This window comes from Myotis myotis, unplaced genomic scaffold, assembly GCF_014108235.1.
Source record: "Myotis myotis isolate mMyoMyo1 unplaced genomic scaffold, mMyoMyo1.p scaffold_m19_p_9, whole genome shotgun sequence".
Lineage (NCBI taxonomy): Eukaryota > Metazoa > Chordata > Mammalia > Chiroptera > Vespertilionidae > Myotis > Myotis myotis.
In genome coordinates, this window is record NW_023416401.1 from 68,293,157 (window position 1) to 68,320,288 (window position 27,132).

The 27,132-nt window shown below is 39.3% G+C and overlaps 1 protein-coding gene across 4 annotated transcripts in view; it reads left to right on the top strand.

Annotated features, from left to right (window-relative positions):
- PLCB1 (phospholipase C beta 1) overlaps positions 1-12,711 on the top strand; it is a 628,875-nt gene extending 616,164 nt beyond the window's left edge. For 2 of the 4 annotated variants that reach the window (XM_036322262.1, XM_036322263.1), the window contains exon 32: positions 9,438-12,711. In XM_036322262.1, the coding sequence (XP_036178155.1) occupies positions 9,438-9,665 (228 nt within the window). In that variant the 3' untranslated portion in view covers positions 9,666-12,711. The remainder of the gene's footprint in view (positions 1-9,437) is intronic. The other 2 variants (XM_036322264.1, XM_036322265.1) reach the window with 1 other exon arrangement.
- The last annotated feature ends 14,421 nt before the right edge of the window (positions 12,712-27,132 follow it).

Sequence of the window (27,132 nt, forward strand, 5' to 3'; positions counted from 1 at the left end):
CTAATAATTACAATACCATCAAAACAAGAAGTCAAAAAATTAACGCACTCATAATTCCAAAACAGTTTGTATCTTAGTATTTCCTTTCAAATTAATTCTGTATTCTTAGAAAATATTTTCATAGTTATAATCATGGTACATACACAACTGTATGTAGATTCTTAATTTACCACAGCAATATAATCATTTTTCCCTGTTTTAATAACCATTTTTTGGTTTACATTTAGTGACACATTGTATTTCATTAAGTGGAAGCCTTGTATTTTATTTTACAGAAACTCTAAATTTTATTGATGTTTTCGTTGTTGTTTATTTGTTAGTCTTATTATTTTCCCCGATCTTTAGCAGTAAATTTAAACATATTTGAGCAAGATAATTATAGTACCATTTACCATCCCCATTTCCCAAGGGCCAGAAAGATATTTGTAAAAGAGTTAAAAGACTGTGAGGAATTAAAATTTTAAAAATACAAGATGCTCCCAGAGAAGAAAATAAGTGAAATAATATAAAATGTTTAATGAGAAAACAAACGGAAACAAATGACCCTATGTGTGTGTATATTAAAGGTAACAACTACACAAAGAATATAATTATTTCTAGTGAGTCTTAGCAGAGTAATATCATTGTGCATCCTTAGTGAGATATATTCTGTTGGTGGGGAGGGGAAAGAACCTGTAAAGAGCCTTAAGCTTCACATGGTTATTTTATTGGTAGGTTATAACATTAAAACTGTTCTGTATATTGCCAGGTAAAGCAAATAAGTATGTTAATGTTATTAGAAACCAAATATACAAAATTAATTACAAAATAAAAAAGATACACAAATATAAAATCAAGGAAGTGAAGAGAAAGATTTATACAGTGACATTTAAATTTGAAAAAGTAATATGCTAATATTTTTCAAAATATACGTCCTAACTGTCCACTGAGATGGTCCAAGTGCACTGACAGGCCGGTGGCAATGAGCGCCTTCAGCTCCCAGAGCTTGTCTTGTGAAGCTTTCTCCATGGAAGCTTCTTTGGAAAAGAACCTGATTCCAGGTTTGAGGCAGGGAAAGCACCAGAGGGTGTAAGGCATCTTGTTCTACCAAGAAAAGCAAGCAAGGGCTGAAAAATGAATAGGGAGGAGGCGTGTCAAAAGGACCCAGAAGCCTGCCTGAGAGGGCTCCTGCTGACCACACCTGGGAACATTTGACCTCAAAAAAGAATAGCAGCTTTCAAAAGGAATAAATCAAAATAAAAATCTATTTCCTGTAGTTATTTTCAGAGGAAGAGGAAAAAAAAAAAGAAAGAAAATGCATTGGCCATCTTTTAAAATAATTATTGCCCCAAGTCCTTACTCAGAAAATGTGTAATTAAAGGAAAATAATTAAATGCTTATTATTCTCTGGTTTCAATTTGTTTCCTTAGAGAAGTGGCTTTGATTATATCTCTTTGGTAACTCAGTAACCTAGCTTATTTTGTGTTTATGCCACATGTACACTATACTGAGCTGCTCCTTTTTTTCCTGTTTGTAAACTAACCTTCATGAGTCACTTTCTTTTCTCCTTCAACTTCACTTATATTTCTCCCTCTAAGAACCTTGCTTAATTAAATCAAATATCTGCTTTACTTCTTAAGGCAGTTGAAAAAATGTCAGAGGCAGAGTAACATCTCACATATAAAAATCTTTGACAATATAGTCATGCAGGCCTGAGCACATTTGAACTTGCTTTTCCTTCTTATCTAACAGAGTTTACAGTAGCAATGAGTGGCAACATCTTTTGAAAATCAAGTTAACTAAGATAACTTGGAAATTGAGTGTGGCTAGTAAAATTGGAGAACTCTGCCTATAATAAAGTGAACTCTGGCAATGCTCTTGTTTATTAATATCTGAGTATAATAAAACAATCTGTCTTAAAAATAGACTTTAGACTGTTCTTCCTTCCCTTTTTGTTCGTTTTTAAATGTCTTATAAACTTAAGATCAAGCAAGCTCCTGGGTGCTAATTTAGAAAAGCTCCAAGGCATAGCCTACAAAGTCAAATTTCTCCTAAAGATCTATTTGTTCTATGGTGATTTTCCCTCAAAAATGTGTTTTGAGGTCACAGCAATGAAAAGATGGGGGCAGCTGGATTTAGTTATAAGTTCTTTATGAAGCTGGACCATATATGATATGTCTTTGAATTCTCCCACTATATCAGTTAGTATTGCCACACACTGCTGCCTAACAAACAATCCCAAACTCAGTGACACAAAACAATAAGCATTTACTAAGCTCATGAGTCTATGAACTGGCGGGGCAGTTCTTCCATTCGGGGCCAGGCTCAGCTGATCCCAGTAGCCATGCTTGGCCTTGTGTTTAGCTAGTGGGTTTGACTTTCATGTCTGATTGTCAGTTGAAATGATAGAGAGAAGAACTTCTTCACATGAGAGCAGAAGCACACAAGCCTCTGGAGGTCTAGGCTCACAGCTGCAGACTGTCACTACATTCACCTGAACAAAGCAAATCACAAGGTCTCCCCAGATTCTAGGAGATGAACAATACACTCCACTCTTCTTTAAAAACTATTTGTGTTGATTTCAGAAAGGAAGAGAGAGAGAGAAAGAGATAGAAACATCAGTGATGAGAGGGGATCATTGATCGGCTGCCTCCTGCACACCTCCTACCAAGGATGGAGCCCACAACCCAGGCATGTGCCCTTGACCAGGAATTGAACCTTGACCTTCTGGCTTATAGGTTGATACTCAACCACTGACTCCAATCAAGGTGGGCTACATTCACTCTTGATTGGAGAAACTGCAAAGGCCATGACTATAAGGAGGGGTGAAGAATTGCTGTCACTTATGCAATCTATCTACCATTCCCACAGGGCCTGAAGCTTGAGATGCACAGTGTAGAAACTCAAGTTTGAGTACATGAACTAGAATATAGTAGTTCAATGAGATGACCCTGAACCCCAGCAGAGGGATGATTAAGAGCAAGCCCTGATGTCCAGTGGACCCTCTGAAGTTCAGGATTGTGGGGAGGGAAAATTAGGAGGAATCCAAACTGAAATTCCACAGTTGGACCCACTTTCTTGAGTTCTCTGATCTAAGCCCATTAGGAGACAAGTTAGACATTCTACACAAGCCCAATTGGACTCATGAGTGTGGATTGAATTGATTGCCAAAAATTTTACAAATCAGAAGATCTTACATGAAAATTTGGATTGCTGACTTCTCTTGAAAAACAAAAATCTTTCAGGCATCAACTAGAGCTGAGCTTCAGGCACCCCCTTAGACAGAGCATGTCCTCACCACTCCTACTTCCTTGCACACAGCCTGCTCCTCTTTTTATTATGACTTGCCTTTCCCCATAAATATCTGTTTGCAATGCGTGGGCTGGTATAACCCTAGATTCCTGATAGCTGAGCTTTTGTGGAATAGAGCCAGACTTTGCTCAGCATACTTTTCATGTTTTCTTACAATGAGTAAGAATTTTATTTATAAGAAGAAAAATAAGTAATTTAGCAGAGCTGGAACTTGAAAATTAATAATAAATGCAATTTTGTAATTAGCTCATTAATAAATGAGTTTTTTTAAAGAGTGAAACAAGGCATTTAATATATTAAATTAATTTAATTTAGTTAATACATTAAAATATTTTAATTTATTAAAATAGTTTAGAATACAATAAAATCTACTAATCCATGATTAAAGAAAGAGTCCATTGAAGTTATAATTTAGCTACAGCTAAGGTCAGTTATAAAAAATTATTTAAGCCGAACCGGTTTGGCTCAGTGGATAGAGCGTCGGCCTGCGGATTCAAGGGTCCCGGGTTCGATTCCGGTCAAGGGCATGTACCTTGGTTGCAGGCACGTCCCCACTGTGGGGCGTGCAGGAGGCAGCTGATCGATCTCTCTCATCGATGTTTCTGACTTTCTATCCCTCTCCCTTCTTCTCTGTAAAAAAAAAATCAATAAAATATATTTTAAAAAAAAATTATTTAAAATAATTATTAAAATTAAATTATTATTATTATTGTGATACTGTTTTTTATAATAAGGAATATATATTTGCTCTTTTTCCACGTTACTGGTATAGAGCTCCTCCTAAAACCCTTGGGATTTCATAAGTGATGATCAAGATTAAAGTGTCTTTTGTTATGTTAATGAGGTGACTATTGCAAAGCACTAGGGATAGGGGTTGGTCTGGTTGCCAGGGACCCAACCACATGATGAGAGGGTTGGAATTTTTAGTCCCACATTCAGACCTTCTGGGAGAGGAGAAGGCCTAGAGGTTTTGTTCAAAAGCCAATGGCTTATTTCACTTAGCATAATACACTCTAGGTCCATCCATGTTGTTGCAAATGTTAAGGTTTCATTCCTTTTTATGGCCAAGTAATGTTCCATTGTATATCTGTACCCCACCTTCTTTATCCAATTTTCTGTTGGTGGGCATTTGGTTGCTGCCATATTTAGCTATTGTAAATAATGCTGCAATGAACATAGGGGTGCATATATTCTTTGGAATTGGTGTTACAGGTTTTTCCAGACATATACCCAGAAGTGAAATTACTGGGTCATAAGGAATTCCATTTTTTATTTTTTGAAGGACCTCCATACTGTTTTCCACATCCTTGCCAGCACTTGTTATTTGTTGATTTATTGATGATAGCCATTCTGACAGGTGTGAGGTGATATCTCACTGCAGCTTTAATTAAATAAATAAGTCAGACAGAAAAAGATAAATACCATACTATTTCACTTCTATGTGAAAATAAAGAACAAAATAAACAAACCAACAAAACAGAAAAAGACTGATAGATACAGAGAATAAACTGTTGGTTGCCAGAGGGAGGAGGTTGGGAGGGCTGGGTGAAAAAGGAGCAGGGATTAAGAAAGACCAAATTGGTAGCTACAAAATAGTTATGGGGATATAAAGTACAGTATAGGGAATATAGTCAATAATATCGTAATAACTATGTATGGTGCCAGGTGGGTACTAGGATTATCAGAAGGGGATCACTTTGTAAATTATATAATCATCTGTACACCTGAAATTAATAAAATAATATTGAATATCATCTGCAATTGAAAATAAAAATAAAAGTCAGCTAAGTTAAAAAAATCAATTCAGTTTTAGACAGTGGGTTCATGCTTTCAGTAATCAAAGCCTATATCTGACTTCTCTGAAAAGGAAATAACCACAATGCTTTTGTTGAACTCGACATCACTGAACTATAATTATTTCTAGCACAGAGGGCTGTACCAGGAAGCATTTTGTAAAGTATATTCAATAGAGTAGTAATTCATCAAATAGTCCAAGATTTTGCTAGCATATTGTGATGGTTAGTTTTAAATGCCAACTTGGCTAGGCCACAGTACCCAGATATTTAGTAATCAAACATTATTCCTGATGTTTCTATAAAGGTATACTTTTTGGATGAGATTAACATTTAAATCAGAAAACTTTGAGTAAAGCAGATTCCCCTCCATAATGTAGGTAAGCTTTATCTAATCAGTTTATATATATGCTATTGGTTCTGTTTCTCTAGAGAACCTAACACAGATATTAACAATATTCTGTATTGTTCTTATTTTACTAATAAATTCTCATTCTCATTTTTAAAAAAATGCCAATGGCCAATAAGGTAATCAGTAGTGCCTATGTAATGACAGCTCCGTAAAAACCTCACCTTCCCCATACTTTACTTTGCTCTATGCATCTCTTTCATCTGGCTGTTCCTGAGTTAAATCCTTTTATAATAAACCAGTGATCTGGTAAATAAAAATGTTTCTCTGGGTTCTGTGAACTGCTCTCGCAAATTAATGGAACTCCTAACTATAGCCAGTCGGGCAGAAGCACAAGTGACAAATGAGACTTCCCAATTGGTGGGGGTGGAGGGTAGTCCTGTGGGACTGAACCTTTAAACTGTGGAATCTAATGCTACCGCCAGGTAGATAGTGTCAGAATAGAGTTCAATTGTAGGACATCCCACTGGAGTCATAGAGTGTCGAGGAAAAACCCTCGCATTGAAATTGGGTGCAGAACTGTAATGACCAGAATTATAGTATTAAAAAGTTATTAGAAAATGTTAATTTAAGTATGTGTAATATTCTCACATTTCATGTTTCATTTTTTATATAAATTAAGCAAAGAAACAGCATTATCAAGCAACATGGAGTCTTGCCCATCAATGACCTAAGAGGAATTGACTTCTAGGTCAGGTAGAATATATCCATAGGTGAAGGTCCCCCAGTCTAATCCAAGTGAAAACAGAAATCTGCTGTTCCCTGAACCCAGGGCTCTATGCTTTTCTCTCTTTCCTTACATTTTCTGGAAATGAAATTTTAAAGGTACATGTTACTGAATTAAAATTGAGGTGAAATGACGATGAAGTTGGGATAGTAGTAAATGGATACTGCCAAACACCAAGCTGAGATCTTATTCACACAAAAGAGTGTGACAGTGTAAAAGCTTGACCTTCTTCTAAATGGTTGGGCACCTGGGAGAGACTTGGCCATCCTCTTCCTGTACGTGAAAATCCTGGGCTTCCCCTGATCCTGACACTGAGGGTGGGGATGTGTATGAAGGTGCCTTTGCTCATCTCAGCAATGTGACTCTCAGGGCCCTGGGGATACCTTTCTTTTTTTCTTTTTTTTAAATTTATCTTTATTGTTGAAAGTATTACAGATGTCCCCTATATCCCCCCACCCTCACCTCAGGCCTTTCACCACCCTATTGTCTATGTCCAGGGATTATGCATATATGCATGTAAATTCTTTGGTTAATCTCTTCCCACCCACCCACCCCTGACTTTCTCTGGCAGATACTCTTCTCCCAGTATGTTTCCACCTTGGCTATTAGAATTCAGATTCTAGCACATATTCATTAATGCCCCACATTTTTTTTCTTGGGAAGACTAGGTGACTTTAAATACTCTGGTTAAGTTATTTTTATCAGTCATTTTTGAAAAAAAAATTATTCAGATAGATTCACAATCCATTATCTGAAACTCTTAATGCCCATTATATTTCAGAATACATAAATTTTATGATTTTTAGAAAGATGATATGATACATATACCATAGGCATAATATTTCAGGGGTTCTGGGTCACCCTCATAATCAAACAGATTGTATCTACAGTACTGTGCATGAATATTCACATAAAGTGGGATAATTAAGGATTACAAATAGCCCTGTATCAGTTAATGTCAATGAGTTGCTATAAATTTACAAAAAAAAAGAAGACAAACTTCTGGATTTTTGGACTTTGGGGATTTTAGAATTGTAGATAAGGGATTATGAATCTATATGACATAACTGAGCTTTGGCAAAACTTGTCTGGCATAGAAGCAAGAGTACAAAGGAGTTGAACTAGAGGATGTTCTCAAGCTGCAGGCGCCATCCAAAATGGAATGAATAAAGGCAACCAAGACATCAAGCCTAAGTGCCCATCAGTAGATGAATAGATTAGAAAACCGTGGTACATCTACACGATGGAATACTATGCTGCTGTAAAAAAGAAGGAATTCTTACCATTTGCAACAGCATGGATGGAACTGGAGAGCATTATGCTAAGTGAAATAAGCCAGTCAATGAAGGAAAAATACCACATGATCTCACTTATTTATGGATAATAAAGACCATTATAAACTTATGAACAAAAATAGATACAGAGGCAGAGCAGCCTCGAACAGACTGTCAAACTACAGCGGGAAGGCAGGGGAGGGTTGGGGGGCAGGAGGGGAGGGTAAGAGATCAACCGAAGGACTTGTATGCATGCATATAAGCATAACCAATGGACATAAGACACTGGGAGGTAGGGGAGGCCAGGGGATTGTCAAGGGCGGGGAAAAAAAGAGACATATGTAATACTCTTTGTATTACTTTAAGCAATAAAACAATTAAAAAAAAAAAGACACCAAGGGCAGATGCCCTGAGCACTGTCTTCACCCTAGGGGTCAGGGGTCAGGGGTCAGGGGCCTAGGGGGTACACTCAAGCTGCAGATGAAAGACATGCAGCCAGGATCAAGACAAAAAGTAAAACTGGGAGCTTAGACAGAAAGATAATCAGAGTGTCCAGTCCAGTGAGAACCAGCAGCATTGACATCACCCAGGAGCCCTGAGAAATGCAAGATCTTGGGCCCCACCCAGATCTCCTGAATCAGAATATAAATTAAGACTCCAGGTGATTTGGGTACACCTTAAGCAGGAAAATAAGTTCCTTAAAGGTTTTAACGACACATCTTAAGAAAAGCTGCTTCATTGCTCCTCAGAAGAAGAAAAGCACTTAATCTTACACATCATTTCTAAGATTATGGTCCCCCACTTACCATTCAATAAGCAACAAGAATTTTATTTAACAGTCTGGGTTTAGATTTGGCTCTGCTGTGCAGAGTGACACCCACCTCTGGCCCTGCCCTTCACCTCACTTCTCTGAAGACCGGCTTTTGCTTGCTTTATGACTAGGGCCACGTGTAAGACTGCATTTAAAGAAAGTGTTCTGTGACTTTTAAAAGTCTGAAAAGCCTCCTGAACATTAAACATATAAATTAAAAGACAGTTTACACAGTAGCTAAAACAGTTTATGAGGCAAATAGAAATTAGGTTGAAAAGGAATAAAATGAAGATAAGATAAAAGAAGTAAAAATAGAAGTTCAAGTAGGTTACAGGAATATGTTTGGTGTGTAAACATGCATCCAGCTCCTCTTTACAAGCTCGGCTTCCCAGCCTCTGAGTGAGGCCACGCTTCTTAAAGCCCTCACCTTGATCCTCTCTCCGTTGCAGTCCGATTCTTCATTGTTCTTCCCAGCTCGAGTCATGGCTGACCTTGGCACTCCCAGCTATCAGTAGCTTCCAACCCCTACATTTAAGAACTTCAGATCATTGTTTATTACTTTTTAATATTTATTTATTTATTTATTTATTTATTTATTTATTTATTTATTTATTTATTTCAGAGAGGAAGGGAGAGGGAGAGATAGAAACATCAATGATGAGAGAGAATCATTTATCAGCTGCCTCCTGCACTCCCCCTACAGGGAATTGAGCCCGCAGCCCAGGCATGTGCCCTGAACGAAAATTGAACCATGAGCTCCTGGTTCATAGGTCGATGCTCAACCACTGAGCCATGCTGGCTGGGCTACTTCTCTAAACTTTTTCAAAAGATTCATCCGTGTGTGTGTGTGTGTGTGTGTGTGTGTGTGTGTATGTGTGTGTGTGTGTGTGTTTATATCACTGCAGGTAGCCCTATTCTGCCACACATAACCTGAACTTGACTTTCAGCTATGGAAAAATGGCATGTTGAGCTAAACTCTGTTTTATATCTTTTCAATAGGTAACCTCTGGATGATATTAAAATTAATATATCTCTCCCCCACCTTTGCACATGTCGTTCAAGAAGTTTCTACAGGGGTGGTTATAGAAACCTGAATGATGTAACATCACCCTTCCCTCTTGGTGTCTCCCAGCTGCAGGTGGAGCTGGAGCAAGAGTACCAAGACAAGTTCAAAAGACTGCCCCTGGAGATTCTGGAGTTCGTACAGGATGCCATGAAAGGGAAGATCAGTGAGGACAGCAATCACAGCTCTGCCCCTTCCTCCCTGGCCTCCGACGCTGGAAAACTGAACCACAGGTCTCCCTCCAGTGAGGAGCTGGAAGGAGAGCGCTCGGGAAAAGAGTTTGATACTCCTCTGTGAGTGTTCCTGCCAGGCCTTTGGAACATGCATGGCCTCTCAAGCTCCATCGGACTCTCTCTTATTACAAAGATCACTGCCCAGAGCATCTTCCCGAGAAGCATCCCTTAGCCCAAAATCCACACCAAAACGAGAGTTCCAGAAGGATCCACGCAGACGTCCCCAGGCCCAAGCGCCATGTGCAATGTGGAAACAAATGCTAGGTCTACTAGTGGAGAGTGCATGTATGTGGGATTTTTGTTTTCTTTCCAATAGTAAACAGCGCAGGCAACTTCCAGGCTGCATGGACCATCTAATGAAGGACTGTGTCTTCTTTGAAGAAAATCAAGCTCATGTTTTTATTTGAAGCTCTGGTATAAAATAGTTGCAAAGTAATAGAAATAGTTTGAGAAATGCATATCATTATTTAACACTATTGAACAACCCACTTTGAATATTGTTTTCCTACTCAACTACCGTATCTTCAATTTAACGTGCATTTTTTATTGTTTCGTCCTTTGCTTTGCAAGCACCGGTGGCTTGCAGTCTGCTAATTTATTTATCATAGAGGCCTCAGTATATTTGCTGCTGACATGGCTTTCTCAGATATCATAGTGATTCAAATAAGCTGGTTTTCTTTCCTGAAAAAAAAATTACGTGATTGTATCTTTGCCCAGTGAAGTTATTCCCAGACTTGGCAGTATGGCTCGTACATTTGGCTGCATGAGCAGGTTGGCCACACTCCTCCAGCCAGTGGGCTATCCGAGTTGACTATTTGCACTCAAAGTCTGGGTATTCATTAGTCGTTGGCCTGAAATGTATAAATAACTACATAGAATATGTTCAGTTGAATAAAAATATTTGAGCCAATATATGTTGAGCAGAGATTCAATCAGACTAAACAGGTCCCAGTGGTTCTTAATGTCTGACATTATTTTATGGTTCATTTATTTTTAATAGTGATAAAGATTGAATATTTATCTAAAGAATACACAGACCCATATATAAATGATATATATTATCCCTATGTATATATGTACACACTCAACCATATAAATACAGACACATGCACTACACACACACACACACACACACACACACACACACTCACACATTCATTTGATTGTTGATGTGTGACAATGACCCAAAACTCTTCCACAAGACTTAAAACCAAATGTAGGGATAAGTGGATAGAGATGAAAATGATCAAACATCTAGATTTCATGGATAAATCATTGATATTTTAAGAAACAATTGATGGAGTTATTGATGCAAATTGAATTAGATTTAGAATTTAGAATGTGAATTTGATATATATTTTGCAGGATCAAAACTGGATTTTAAACCTGTTTCAATAATCAGAATAGACAAAAATATATATGACAGAAATATGGGAATGTATTAGTATCTTCCATAATTATTAAATCTGAAAGATTTCATTTTTACTATAACATAAAAAATACTTCATTTATATATTTATTATATACATTTAATTCATTTAACTGTGTCTTTTTGTTAAGTTCTTATATTAGGTGGCATGAGAAAAACAAAGCATATCAAGGTAAAACTGATCAAAAACATTATTGAAAAGTCTTAATAAGAGAGAATAATTATATAAAGGAAAATATAGTTTAGAGAGTAACACAACATTGAAGTTAAAGCCCTGAAGCAAGATGCTCACAGCTTTAGCTTAAAATAAACCTGCCTGATTGTAGCTTAGCAAAACATTTTAAAACACAAAGCCAGTTGTGTCCTAAAAATTATTTCAAGAATTTAATATTTTTATGGAAATCACTTTATTTAACTTTAAGCAATAACTAAGGATCACAATTAAGTTTTAATCAAAATGAAGGCTTAGTTCAAACATTAGGAAAAAGTGTTTGATTAAAAATACACATCTAGTGAGACACAAGGAGGAAAATCCCATCCTCTTTGGAAATGATAGTATTTTGATCTGAAAGATTTGGGGTGTTAATTAGACACTTAATACAACTTAACTTCCATTGAAAGAGATATCTTTTGTAAATCATTCTACTTTTGCACTTTGAAAGAAAGGCATTAATCATAAGGAAGTAAGAATGGTCAAAATCGAATGCTGCATTTTTATAAACAAAATTACAGACTGTCTAAAATTGCAGAAGTGTGAACTAATAATAGCATTCATAACCAAACGCAATAGTGATTATTACCGCATATTGTATTACATTTAGTCCAGAGATAGACTAAGGTTGAATAATCTTGACTTACACAAAACTGTTTTGGTAGTTGCATTTCATTATCTTAGTGACTCTAATATGTTTGTATTTGGCCATTTATTATAACCACATTTTTATATCTGTACAATGACACTTTTGCAGTTGTGGGGTAGTGTGTAACACTGTCCATCTTGCATCATTGAAACTACTACAGTGATATTATCATTTAACAATATTAATATTACTTGAAATAGACAAAGGTAAGGAAAAGGGGTCTATATGATGTGCAGTTTTGTGCCTTTATGTATCTGCCTTGTTCTTTGTTGAATGTGTGAAATTCTGTACTGTGGTTTTTCCTATAATAGAGAGTAGAGCTGTGTATTAAATTAGCCTGTGCCCCTCTGGTACCTGTACACTACTGAGAATAGCGTGGTTTTGGCCGTGTAAACCCATTTTCAAAGTTCTGATGACATGCCATGTGATTTGGTTTTTAACATTTCACTTTAACATTTCCATATCACCATGCATCAATTACTATTCCTGTAATAGTTAAGCAGTCATTAAATAATTCCGAAAGAAAGGGCCATTGCTTGCATTACTTTGAACTTAATGTTGTGCTTTGCACTGTATACATATTGCTTGTGATGGATTAGATATCGTGACCTTTGCCTTTTCAGAAGAAAAAAAAAGGACAAAGTATTTGAAGCTCTTAAAATGTACATATTTTGGTTCTCCTATCTCAAATTATTTAAAAAGCATAATTCACATTTTTGTAATAATTCTATGCAATTTTGTGGCATGATGTTTCTTCCACTTGTAATTTTATGTGCTTTCATCACAAATCCAAAGGAAATAATAAAACTTTCTTAACACAACCCAGCTGTTATTTCTTGGTGTCAGGAACAACCTTCTTTTGATGGGCAGGATGGTGGGAGCAGGCACAATGCCAGTCTTCAAGGATGTAATGCCCAAATTCCTGCCTGTGCACAGACTCGAGATCCTGCAATGCTTGTGACCAGAGGGCACACCTGTCATTATTCTAAGATTCTGCCACCCCTCTCTATTTTTCCAATAGTCCTCCCTCCCTCCCTTCTTTGATCAAAGCTAAGGAAGGCAACACAGTCAAAGGTTTTTTTGTCAAATAGTGGAAGTGACAAGAACTGACAGAGTACTTTGTGGAGAGCGGCTACAGTGTTTGGACAGGCTCAAGCCTTGGACTAAGGAGAGGGCACAGTCCTCTCAGTGCCACGTGCAAGTCCCAGCTTGGAGGGCAGAGCCCTCCCAGCACAATTATAGCCAACAGCTGTAGTTGTGAGCTTGAACCTATGGTCCGAACATGTGGCCCCACGTGCCTGAGTGATGTGGGCTTGATAGAGTTCAGGTGCATGTAACTGAGTAAGATTGAAACCCACAAGAACATTGTAAACATCGTGACCACGCCCTTACTTTGCTTCATGGAATCTGCTATAAAATAAAGACAAGGCTTGTAGTCCATGGCGCTATCTCTCTCCATCAGAGAGGGCAGCGTCCCACCCAGACCCAGCTTTCTTCTCTTGTCTGTCTTTTCTCCATCCTTCATCACCCCTACTTGGGCTCACCGAACCTGGCTGAGCTGGCGCAGCACATAAGGCGCCCTGGGGTTGAGTATGCCATGGCCGTGCCAGCCCGCCACAGTACTTAAGTAAGTTTTCTTATAAAACAGATGAAAGAGTCTGCAACATTGATTTAGAAAATGAAATATATGTGTGAGTTAGGAGAATGTCCCATAGGCACCTCAAATGCAATGTATTAGTTATTGCTCCGTTACATGTTACTACAAAACCTAGATGTTTGAAGCAATAAGAATTATCTCTCATATTCTTTGTGGGTCAAGAATTCAGACAGGGTAGAGTAGAGATGGCATGCGTCTACTCCACGACGTGTCTGGGCCTCAGCTGGGAGGTTGGAAGTCTCGGGGCTGGAGACCAGCTTATTCACATATGTGGTGGTGGATGGTGTGTCTGTCAGCAGACTAGCTGGGCTGGAACACCACAGGCGTGTGTCTTCTAGACGTGGCCTGGGCTCTCTAACAATATGGTGACTGGAAGCCTCCTGAGAGAGAGCCAGGCAGGAGTTGTGTCAAATTGATAGGACCAAGCCTCGAAGTTGCATACTGTCTCTTATGCTGAGCCCATTCGCTGGTGCTGGCACAAGCCCTTTCCCAGATTCAAGGGGAGGAAATATAGATGCCATCTTAACTTGGAGCAGAGCTGGTCACATTCTGAAGAAGGTGAGGGATGGAAGAAATACGGCGGGGGGGATTGGGAGGAGGGGTAGGTTTACAGTTGTTTTTATTGAAAATAATGCAATAACTAATAACAATACAAGAATAAACTCTGTTTCGCATATTCCCAACTGTAAACATACTTTGTCCCACCCTTTATACTGGCATGACCGTCTTTGGAAAATATGGCCTGCTACATACAGTGTGCACCAAACTTCATTAACAGTTACCCTCAAACCTGCTCTACCTCTTTTTTTTTTTCTCCATTCATAAACAAAACCATTACCAATTCAGTGGCCCTAGCCAGAACATTGGCATTATCTTTGACAGCTGCCACTCCTTCATCCCCTTCCAGTAGATCCCCAAGCTGAGTCAATTCTGCGTCCTCATAACTGTTCACTCTCTGTGCCTTTTGCAAGTACCCAAGTTCAGGCTCCCATCCCTTGCCACCTGCCAAGGGTCTTCTAAATGGTTTCCATGACTCTAGTCTAGTGCTAAATCATGTAACCACTCCCCCACACTGTAGCTAGACTGACCATACAAAAGCAAAAATGGGATTAAAAGCCTTTAATTGACCCCATCTATCCTCAGGATATAGTCTAAACCCCTTAGTAAATGTTTGCAGTTTTACATGATTTGGTTCCTAAATAACTCAGTCGTTCTCTCACATACCACACTCCAGCTTTATGGGTAATCTCACCTCCTTGGCTTTTTAAATGCCATTCTTCAACTACTTCCTCTTTTTTTCTCTTTTCCTTTAATCCCTCCCCAATGCATACACACACACACACACACACACACACACACACACTCAGTCAGGTTCTTTCTTTGCCCTAGCTAACACCTAAAGATGAATCTTTAGGTTTATAGCATGTGTTGCTTCTTCTAGGAAGCCTTCTTTGATCCACCCAAGCTCCCCCTCATCTGTGTTCCCGTTGCATTCTATATTAGTTATCTATTGCTATATAATGAACACCACCAACACTTCATATTATAAACAATCATTTTCTACTGGTTGTGATTCTATAGCTAGGTGGTAGACCAGCCGTGGGCAAACTACGGCCCGCGGGCCAGATCCGGCCCATTTGAAATGAATAAAACTAAAAAAAAAAAAAGACCGTACCCTTTAATGTAATGATGTTTACTTCGAATTTATATTAGTTCACACAAACACTCCATCCATGCTTTTGTTCTGGCCCTCCCGTCCAGTTTAAGAACCCATTGTGGCCCTCGAGTCAAAAAGTTTGCCCACCCCTGTGGTAGACTCTGCTGATCTGGGCTAGGCCAGGCTGATCTATACATCTGCAATCAGCTGAGTTGGCTGGTGGCTGGTCCTGGTTGGACCCATTCAAGTCTCTGGAGCCTTGGCTGGAACAAATGAGCTGACTTGGCTCTGCACTCTATGATTTCTCACCCTCCAGCAGGCTAGCAATGGGTTTTCACTTGTCAGAGGCAGGATCGAAGAGCAAGCAAGCGTTCAAGACCCCTTGAAGTCAAAACTTGGACTGGCACACCATTACTTTTACCACATTCTATTGAAGTCATGAGCCCAGTCCTGGTAAAGAATAAAAGGAAACTATAATATTATAGGGAAAGGATATAAACACAGGGTGTTTACCATTAATGCAAGCAATGCACCAAACACCTGGTACTTTCTTCCAGATGTAAAATGTATACCATCTCTGCTATAATGGCCCTCTGACTTAAAAACATCCTCCACGGACACTTCTGATACCAGGTGTCATGTCTCATTCATCACTGAATACCCAAATCCACCATACTGTGATCATTGAATGACTATGGCAAAAATGGTGAATAAATTTATTTGCTCATCTAGCTATAAGTGCTGAGGTAGAGAAAAATTGTGCCATGCCATGACCAAGGGTGATCCTTTCACCCCCAGAAAAGGATTAAGGAAAGACAGACAAGAGAATAATAGCTGGGTCTCAGTGGGACGCTGCCTCCCTGATGAGGAGACAACAACAGCGCCCACAAGCCGTGTCTTTATTTTATAGCAGATGTCACGAGGCAAAGTAGGGGCGTGATCACGTTGTTTACAGCATTCTCGTGAGTTCCAACCCTACTCAACTACATGCACCCGAACTCTATCACAAGGCACGTGGGGCCACGAGTTCGGACCATAGGTTCAAGCTTACAACCACAGCCATTGGCTATAATTGTGCTGGGAGGACCCGGCCCTCCAGCTGGGACTTGCACGTGGCAATGAGAGGACCCTGTCCTTTCATTAGTCCGAGGCTTAAACCTGGCCAAAACACCGTAACTGCGCCCCACAAAAAATAATCAATAGATACCTAAATAATAACTCAAAGATACAGTATTTTTAGGCTCCTCCGGAGTCAGCAACACTTAATAGCAAGTCTAGACACCACAGGAGCCACTTCGCCTTTCACTGATGGCACCAACCCGCAAACACAAAACAGCTGGTGTGGGATGAAAGTAGGTCAGTCACCAAATAGTAAGTTCCAGAACACAGGTGAGAAGGCTAGGCCCACCTTGAATCCCAGGAGTACCAAAAGCCTCTTTCGGCCCACAAGAGAGAACTCAAGGAGCCATTCTTGCCCTGGCGTGCATACATAGTCCAATGATCTCTTTGAGCATTCGGCATATATTTTCAATAGCAATTTTATTAAGTTACACTTCTACTTGCAATAACATTCTTTTAAAATACACATTTCCGTGGGTTTCAGTACAGATCAATCACCACTCTAATTCTAGTACATTTTTATCTCCTGAAAAAGAAACCCCAAACTCAATAGCAATCACTTCCCATTCCCTCTTTCCCCCACATCGTCTTCCCAACCATTGGAAACCTTTAATCTATCTCTGCCTCTGTGGGTTTGTCGATTCTGAACATTTTGTATGATTTGATTTATATATGGCCTTTTTTTTATTTTATTTATTTTTTTATTATTAGTTAAGGTATTACAAATGTGTCCTCATCCCCCCCATTAACCCCCAACCTCCCCCCCACACACAAACTCATGCTCCCTATATATGGCCTTTTATGTCTGGCTTTTTCAATTAGTATAAAATTTTCAAGGTTCATCCCTGTTAGAGCATCTATCAGGAATTCATTCCTTTTAATGATTGAATAGTATGCTATGGTATACACATTTTATTTATTCATCACTTGATGGACATTTGGACTATCTTGAATAATACTGCTATAAACACTTATGTAAAATTTTTTGCAAAGAAATATGCATTCGGTTCTCTTGGGTATATACCTAGGGGTGGAATTGTTGGTTCATAAGGTAACTCTATGTTTAACTTTTTGAGGAACTGCCAAACCACTTTCCAAAGTGGCTGTACCGTTTTACATTCCCAGAAACATATCAAGTTTCCGATCTCTCCACATCCTTGCCAACATCTTTTTATTATAGCCATCCTAGTGGATGTGAAGCAGTATCTCACTGTGGTTTTGATTTGCATGTCCCTAATGGTGTTGTGTATTTTAACTATATTTATATCTTCTTTGTAGAAATGTCTATTCAAATCCTTTGCCATTTTTAATTGGGGGGATATTCATTTTAAAATCTGGGTCCCTTCCTTGGCCTCTGTCCTTCAGTCCCTTTTGTGCCTGTCCAACCCAAATCTCTGTCTTAGGAAGGGTCTCCCAATGATCATTCTTCCCAGGCCACCGGATAGCTGGAGGTTATTTGGAAACTGGTACTGTTTATTTTCTATGTGAATCCAAAAATTCATTTGTCTGCTTTTTAAAAACTAAATGTCAAATATTTGTTTATTTTTCCAGATTTCTCTTTTTTTCTTAAAAAGAGAGTGCAAAGTACATCTCATAAATGTGGATTGAATTCACTGGAATCCAGTGAATTTCCTATGGAAGAAAATTTATTAAGGGCAAGTGAAAGTTTGAATGTTGATATGGAAATATTTGCTGCATAACCTTTAAAAGTTGAGGTGAACTACATAACATATCCAACTTGTGCTGTCAGAAAGTAGAATAAGTCAATAACAAATGTACTGATAACAAAGAAAAAATCTTTCCAATTAAACTATGACTCCCCATCAGACAACCATGGTGAAGTCACAGCTCCCTCAGAGATTCTCATGTTAACCATCCATTCTTTTCTCACTGCTTGAGACATTGAGGATGTCTCACTTAATCCAAAAAATTTCCCTTCTCTTCTTTAATACCTGGCTCTACCTGAATGTTTACATTAATTTGTTTGATTCACACTCTACCTTTTCTATTCTAATGGCCCATGATGGTCTGTAGTTCAATATATTGGATTAGTCTGTCTTATCATGTGCTGGATCCTGATTCTGAGGATATAAGACAACGTTCTGTGGTTTCTGTTTTTATATTTACTACCTGTCTAAATCCTACATTACTCAAAGGGAGATTGGATAGCCACATGGCTTACATTAGCTATCCATCCCTTCACACATCCTCTCTGCTCTTCCCAAGTCCTGTCCTGACCTATCCAGCACATTGATTTTATAATGGCCTCTGAGAAAACTACCATTTCAACTAATAATTCTAGTTCACAATTCTTTTTACCTCTCTTTCAATTCATTGATCCTCCTGTGTCAGCTGCATCTCATCTGTAATTAAGCCTGTCTATTGAGCTGTTTGTTATTTTAGCTAGTACTATATCAAACATCTAGTTTCCAGATGTTTTTTATAGTACTTTTTTAAAACTGCTAGGTCACATTTTATAGTGTCTGTTCTCCAAAGATTATTTCTACTTGTCTTTTATCCTTTATGTATAATAGGTTGTTCTATATGTGTCAATTCCACAGTTTGGTTTCTGCTGATTCTTGCTTATTTTTTGTGTGATTAATTAAATTTTACTGTATAATGTTTATTTTTCTTGAAAACTTATTTATGGGCAATCTCTGAGAACAATCATGGAGATGTCTCTGACAGAAAGAATTGGTGTTCATTTCTGCCTAGTCCCCAGGGAAGTGTCCAAACCACATATGTTTAGTGGTATGTGTTTTATAATGTTTTGGGGCCCATAATGTATGCAATGGTCCATTTTAAGGATGAAAATTCTTATGAGACTATTTTGCAGATACATCCTTGTGGAGAGCGGCTACAGTGTTTGGACAGGTTCAAGCCTCGGATAATGAGAGGGCACAGTCCTCTCATGGCCACATGCAAGTCCCAGCTTGGCGGGCAGAGCCCTCCCAGCACAATTATAGCCAACAGCTGTAGTTGTAAGCTTGAACCTATGGTCTGAACACGTGGCCCCACGTGCCTGAGTGATGTGGGCTTGATAGAGTTCAGGTGCATGTAATTGAGTAGGATTGAAACCCACGAGAACATTGTAAACATTGTGACCACGCCCTTACTTTGCCTCGTGGAATCCGGCTATAACATAAAGACACGGCTTGTGGTCCGTGGTGCTGTCTCTATCCATCAGAGAGGGCAGCGTCCCACCCAGACCCAGCTTTCTTCTCTTGTCTGTCTTTTCTCCATCCTTCACCACCCCCACTCGGGCTCACCAAACCTGGCTGAGCTGGCACAGTACCTAAGGCGCCCTGGGGCTGAGTATACCATGGCCATGCCAGCTCGCCACACATCCTCATTAGGACTATTTTACCTCCAGCTGAGAATCCAAAAAAAAATTTTTGCTCTATAATAAATATAGCATTAGAACTACTTCTAGCTTTCCTTTATTTTAACATTAAACTCTCTCATTTGAATGGACTTTTAGACTTTAATTTTAATATGCCTCATCCAGTGAGCCCATCAAAACTGAAGTTCACATTTGCCTAAATAGATAGATATTCTCAGGGTAAAATTGGCCTCGGCGCTCTGCTTATTTCCCTGGATTCCAGCTTTCCCTTAGATTTTGGTGTGGTAATTACTCACTATCTTATCATCATTACCATTAAGAAAAAAATTTGGGTTTCATTTTATCTGGCATTTTAGTTGTTCTCTGCAGGAAAGTTATTCAATTTCCACTGAGTATACTGTGAAAATTTAAAACCATTTTCCTGCCCTGGCCAGTGTGGCTCAGTTGGTTGACCATCGGTCCCATGCACTGAAAAGTCACCAGTTCAATTCCCAGTCAGGACACATGGCCAGGTTTCGGACTCAATCCCTTGTCCAGGTGCATTTGGGAGGCAGCCAATTAATGTTTCTCTCTCAGATCAATGTTTCTCTCTTTCTTTCTCTTTCTCTCTCCTTTCCTCTCTCTCTCAAGTCAATAAAAAAGAATACCATAATTAGCCCTGACCAGTTTGGCTCAGTGGCTCGAGTGTAGGCCTGTGGACTGAAGAGTCCCAGATTTGATTCCCGTCAAGGGCATATACCTGGGTTGCGGGCACATCCCCAGTAGGGATGTGCAGGAGGCAGCTGATCGATGTTTCTCTCTCATGGATTTTTCTAACTCTCTATCCCTCTCCCTTCCTCTCTGTAAAGGATCAATAAAATGTATTTTCAAAAATACCATAATTAAAACTGTTTTCCTAAAGAAACCCTTTGATGCTGCCTAGGCTCGGTCCTGTATCTGGACAACATAAAAATATTACTATCAATAACATGAAAAAGTAGCCAATCAAAGCCTAAAAATTAAGTGGCTTATTTTTTATTTGGGAACACTCATATATCTCAGCTGAAATAGCAATTAGATAGAAAAATATCAGATTGCAAGGGCAAATACTCTCCCCATTATCTAAAGACCTTCAGGTTGTCAAATGTATGTATGATATCCTTGTAAGCTAAAATTAGCATTTGAGCTCCAATTTCTCTCTGACATGTGTAAAAACTCATCTAGCCTGACAGTTCCCTATTGACCAGACCTCTGAGAAGTCAATTATTCTCACCCAAGCCAATTTTAATTTATGCACATAAAGTTATTCCTGAATTTCTTATGTGATCTTTTTTATAGCAGTTGTAATATCAAGTTAAAGGACTAATGGCTTCAGGATAATGATGTAAAACCTGACCCCGAGTTACAAAATTGCCAGAGAAACAGATGTTTTGGTTATGTGATATATTTCACTAAGAAAGAAATCAGTTTATTTTTGTTCTTGTATCCCCAGTGCTTATTGAGCACTGGGCCAGAAACAAGGGATGATAATCAATAAAGCTTGAATAACCCGAGGTAGATTTTTAAATGACAGTCACTCTTCACAGCCTCTGTATTTTTGTAATATGACTATAGATCCTTCCATCAAGAGGGATGTCTCTTTCCCACCCTTGAATCTGGGCTGGCCTTATGAAGGGCCTTGGCTGATAGAGTGAGATGACTCTGTTTTTCCAGTTCCTAAACTTCTATCTTTTGGAACCCTGGCATCACAATAAAAATAGGCCCGTGCTACCCTGCTGGGAGATGAGACACCTCATTAAGCAGAGCTGGCTTCCTTTTCTCAGCTGAAGCACCATTTGTGTGATGGAGCCCAACCAAGACTAGCTTAGCTACTTAGCCAATTAGCAGCTGACCTCGGATGCGTGACTGAGCCCAGCCCAGGTGGTAGAGCTGGACCAAAGCAGCAGAACCACCCAGCCAACCTGCAATGTCAGCCTTAGCAAATGGGTTTTGTGTGGGGCCTCTGAATTTGTTGGGTGGTTTGTTACACGGCTGTAGCCAACTGAAACGCGATTTGTGTTACGAGGCTCCCTGAGGGCATTTCAGAGGAGAGGACGCCAGGTTGGGAATGAGAAAGCCTCAGTTCCAGTTCAGTCTCTGCCATGAGCTTGCTGATCTCGCATAAAACTCTCCTCTCAGTGCCTCAGATCAGAAATTCCTTTAAGTTCTAATTTAAATGTTGTGTGGGATCCTCCAAAATGCTTTAGTCTGTGTCCCTACCATCCCTAAATGGTGAGGAAAATGGACTTTTAAAAATAGTTGAGCATTTATTGAGTCTACAAAGAATTTTGTCATTCCTCAAGCATTGGAAATTATAGAAAACTGAACTGAATGTGTTTTTACTCTAAGCCACCCCTGAAAGTATATTTTTGGAAGAAATCCTTATTGAATTTTCTTGTGATTTTTGTTTTCTTTTGTTTTTGCTATTCTATTCTCGAAGTAGCAGTGAAACAAATCTATTAAAATAACTATTTGTTAATCCAGGTTTTGGTACACTTTATACTTTACCATCATACCAAAGAGAGACACAAAACAGGTTTAGCAATGGAACAAAATTACCATTCTAATATCTATCTTGTTTTTACTAATTGGTTTTATTACTGGAATAGAGCTATGTGGATATTGGACCTCACAGTCCTCAATTCTGTAAAATATAATGGACTCAAATATACAAATGGACTCAAACACATAGACTCATGTTTGTATAAGAGAAGTCCATGTGACAATGATTTGTAATTAATATGTGGGGATTAGGGAGCTCTTTGAAGATCTGATTAAAACTAGGAACCCATAAGTTAGAAAAGTACACATATGCACACACTCACATAGTCGACTTGTTTGTGCTTTTTGCCTTCTCAGCACCTTCTAAACACTGTTCTTATGCTTGAGGCTTTTTTCGCCTTTTTAATCTGCATATTCTGAAGGAGACACTAGAAATTCACTGTCCACAGTGGGGAAAAAAGCCCCCGACACATGGCCTAAGATCAACCATCCCAGTAAACATGCACAAGACTTCGGGAAGCAGCCACTGTACAGGTCCCTTCTGGCTGGGACGGAGGCGAAGACACAGGTTTCAGGCACAGTGGAGGACGAAGGTTCTGGCACATCGTGCTCCATGGCAGCTGGGGGAGGTGCAGTGACTCTGTCCTACAGGCAGCAGGGTCTTCCCTGGAGCAGTTGACTTTGGGGTGGTTTCTTGCTGCCAAGCCTGATTCTCAGACCCTTTCAGGGATGCCAGGAGCTAGCTAGCTAATGTCCTTAGTAAATTCTTAATTTATTTATGCAACAGAGAACTCTGACTAATACACAACTGAAAAAACAGATTTTGTACAGATTTCCAAGTGTTTGTAAGGCCTTCTGAAGACCGTTCATGGGTTAGCCCTCTTAGAATACATAGGTGATCACATTTTATGTTATTAGATTAGGGAGGTAAAAAATAATAGGGTTGAGAATGGAGACAGATAGGGCTTCTTAGAATGGGAGAATAAACATTGGGTGGAATAAGCAGATGTGGCTCCAGTCTCCTCTTTGCTACTAACCGCCTAGGCATTCAGCACTAGATGGTATCTGGGCAGCATTGTGACTGAGAGAATGAGATGGCAGTGATGCTGCATGACTTTCAAAGCCAGGTCAAACAAGGTGACACAGTTTCTGCCTTGTATCCTGGGACTTGCTGAGCCACCATATGTCTAACTACCAGAGGCCACCATGCTGTGAGCAAACCCAGACCATATGGAGAGGCCAAGTACTCCTGTGGTTCCAGCTGAAAGCCAGTATTTGCCAGAGAGGACCATATTGTTTCTTCATGCAAATTGATAAATTAGCTTAAGACAATGGGCATCAATCAAGACTGCCCTGGGCAAAACTGATGTATAGTCATCCTACTGAGCATCTACTCTGAGCTAAGCACTTGGGCCTTTCTTTAAAATAGGGCGATGGTTGTGAGTTAGTAGATGTTAGAAATCTCAGTGCCTACAAGAATAGGGCAAGTAACAAAAACAGATGAGGCAGCAGAAAATGAGTAATAGAACGTGGCAAAAACTTTAGCAAGCTGAAAAGTACACACTCATTCCAGAGAGAACCAATATTCAGCTCCTGTATTTATTCTCAAATAGAAATGGGGCCTCAATATTTTTTGACATTCTGAGTTTTCTTTCAAGAGAAGCTGAACATCTTAAGATCTAAGATAAATTTGTCAACTTAAATGTAACATATGTTAAAAATTTTAACCTAAATTAAACACTTGTTAGACATTTTTTAAAAGTAGTATCTGTGCACAAGAGGATTTCCATGAACTCTTCAGGCTATGGGAGAAAATTAATTTAAATACCCTTCTGCCACTCAGGTATCTGCTAATTCTGACTCTCCTCAGGCTCACCTTGGGGGAAGCTGTCGTCTTTGTTAGAGGTTAACACACAAATCACTCTTTTCAGTTGTCTCCAGATTGAACCTAATTGAAGCTCTCTTTCTATACCTTCGTGTAAAATGAGTTTTAACCCTATCATGTCAGTTTATATATATATATATATATATATATATATATATATATATATATATGTCCACCCATGCAGAAAAAAAGTACAAGTCCTTAACTCCATGTAGTAGTCAGCTATTACAATAATGCTATGTAACAAATATCCAAATAGCTGATAACACCAAGCATTAATATCACAATCACAGGGGTTGGCTAGTGTAGGCTGGGCTCAGCTGGAGGTCTCTGCTTAGCTAGGCTGTGGATTGCATTCAGGTTTGCTTTTCTAGGAGCAGCGACTACCTAGCAGAAGCTCGTTTCGCTGCAGATCCAGAGTGAAAGAGCCAAGCTGACCTGCACAAGTTCAGTTAAGGCTTCTGTCTGCCTCATGCATGAGAATATTTCATTGGCTAAAGCAAGTCACATGGCCAACCCCAATCTCAAAAGGGCCAGGGAGTACTCTTTAGCCACCATGGGAAGGGGAAAAAAGTGAATACTGACCAAAATAGAATCCAAAATCTAATAACCAAGATGTCTTTTTTAAAAGCTGGTTTTCTTTCTAAATAATCCTCCAAACAGCCTCTCTCCCAGGCCTTGTAGAGCTGCCGGGCTCTGGGACTTCACCACATGTGACCTTTGGCCTGCTGCGAATCACGGGGTGGGTGGTGGCAGATGCTGAAGACTTGGAACCTCTCAGGACAAGTGCTCTATATTAGGAACAAAGCATTCCTTGGGCCATGTCAAACTTTAAAAATAAGCCTTTGCCCCAGACACAGCTAATGACCTTGGTGACGGCATTCAAAATGCCTCATTTAAGATGTTCAAGTAATGACTTGTGAGCAGTTACCATAAGGTTTTTCCATCCCATCTGTGCTCTGCCTCAATTTATCCTTGTTGTCTTGGGCACCTGCTCCCACGCAGGCTGTTCTGCACAGAACACCATCCTTGGTCCAGATCTGCAGTTGTGATCTGTGCACAGGAACTTATAGGCACATTCACAGACATGGACCTACTGTAAGAAATTGGCAGTAGGTGGTAACTTGGGGTTTCTTTGGTTTAAATATTGCTTCTTACTCAGTTGTCTGATGCCTTATAAGAAAAAAAGTCAATCACTGTCGTGGTAAGTTATTTTTTCAATGGACCAGAGAATAGGGCAAAAATCCTTGGAAATATTGTTTCTGAAGAAACCATAGAGCAAAGTGACCCTGTTGTCTTGTAGCCAAACCTGGAACCTAGAGGTATGGAATGCAGGGAAGTAAATAATAGAAGTAAACTGATAGATAGGGTCGAAATCCTCAGCAGCTTTGAGTCCTTATTTGCTGTAGATCCCAGAGATAATTGGGCCACCTCGTGACCAATCTTGGTACATGATCCCATTCCAGAGAAATACAAATTCTTCATTAAAGAAAGTAAATTAATTTTAAAATCTTCCAAGAAGACTCAAAGAGGTATCAAAGGTCGAGATAAATTTTATCACATAATATGACACACTTGTCTTCCTCATCTAGTTCTTGAGGTCCTGCATAGTCCTGTATATCACAGCAACTATTTAACCAAATTGGTTTCTTCCAATTCTTCCTATCTGCTTCTTCAAAAATCACAAAGAAAGACCTGGAATCTAAGCACGCAAACAATGGATGCCTTGGAAGGGGGAGAGGCAATGCGTATATATCAATAAAATTGATTCCCTGGTCACATTTGCTTTGGTCAAGTTCCACATTTTGGATAGGTTTTGGCTCTTATACTGGGTCTAGAACTCTCCTGGTCAAGTATTATATTCAAAGCCACACTGTGTGGTTAAGAAAACAGAACTTGTCATCAAGAACTTGGTGTAAATCTCAGTCCTGTAATTTAACAGGCAGTTTGAATTTGGATAAGTTACTTTGTTTTTATTAAACCATTTCCTCAACTATAAAACAGGAACAAGGTGTCCTACTTCCCAGTATCACTGTCAATATTAAATGAGACAATGAAAATTAAATCTGGAGACAAGTCAGTACCCAACCAGCCTGTGCCAATTCTTAAAGGCAGTCATGGTTGAAAAGGACACAGATCATCTAGATAAGCCATTTTCCAAATTTGTTTTTTCATTTATGTTCTGTTTCCTGGAAAAATACGAAAGCTTCCTGACTCAGCTAGTGCCAGTCCACCGAAGTGGTCTTGGGAAATGGTGTAGTTTCTATAGGCAAGACATAGAGTGTTGGAGATTTCTTTCCCATGTACCCTGAGTGCAAATTAGGGTTATAAAGATGACAGAGGCTGAGCTGGGACACCCTAAATCATCCTCTCTCAGGAATGAGTGACAAATTCCAAGGAACCAGGTATCAGCTCTTGGAAACATGCTCTTCACCCCTCGGCCTCATTGTAGGTTTGCTGTGCTGGTGGCTGTTATAAGCTTAATTGAGCTTCAGTTAGTCTCTTCCTACTTTATTGATTAGCTAAACAGTGCCTGAAATGCCTGGTCCCCTGAGAGCATTAACCAACTATCTGGAGTACAGAACAGACTGCCATTTATCCAACTTGGTGTGCAATACAGGGGAAAGATATCTAAGAGGAGGAAATTTCAGATTTCTACATGGGCTTGTGCAGTCTGTGCCCCTCCCAATAGGGTAATGGAGGATGAAATTAAGCCCTGAGTCACAACACAGGGCTACAGCTCGGCAGAAGGGATGTTGTCTTTGTAACTCAATTGCCTAGAGAAGGTACTTTTTTTGTTGTTACTTTCACAAGGATTCTATAGGTGGGACCACAGTTTTGAGGAGTTTGATAAACTTTCTGGTTATTGATCTAAGAATATTAGAGGAAGACAGAAACTTGCCAGGAATTCATTAGGGAAAACATGCTATTATGGGGACAAAATCTGTAATTGCTTTCAAGACTTTTCACAGCAGCCATTGCCCACGCAAGAGAGTAAAAACATAGCTAATGGCCACAGACCAGACTCACATAGTGAGTAGAGGGCCTCAGAAAGAGAGAA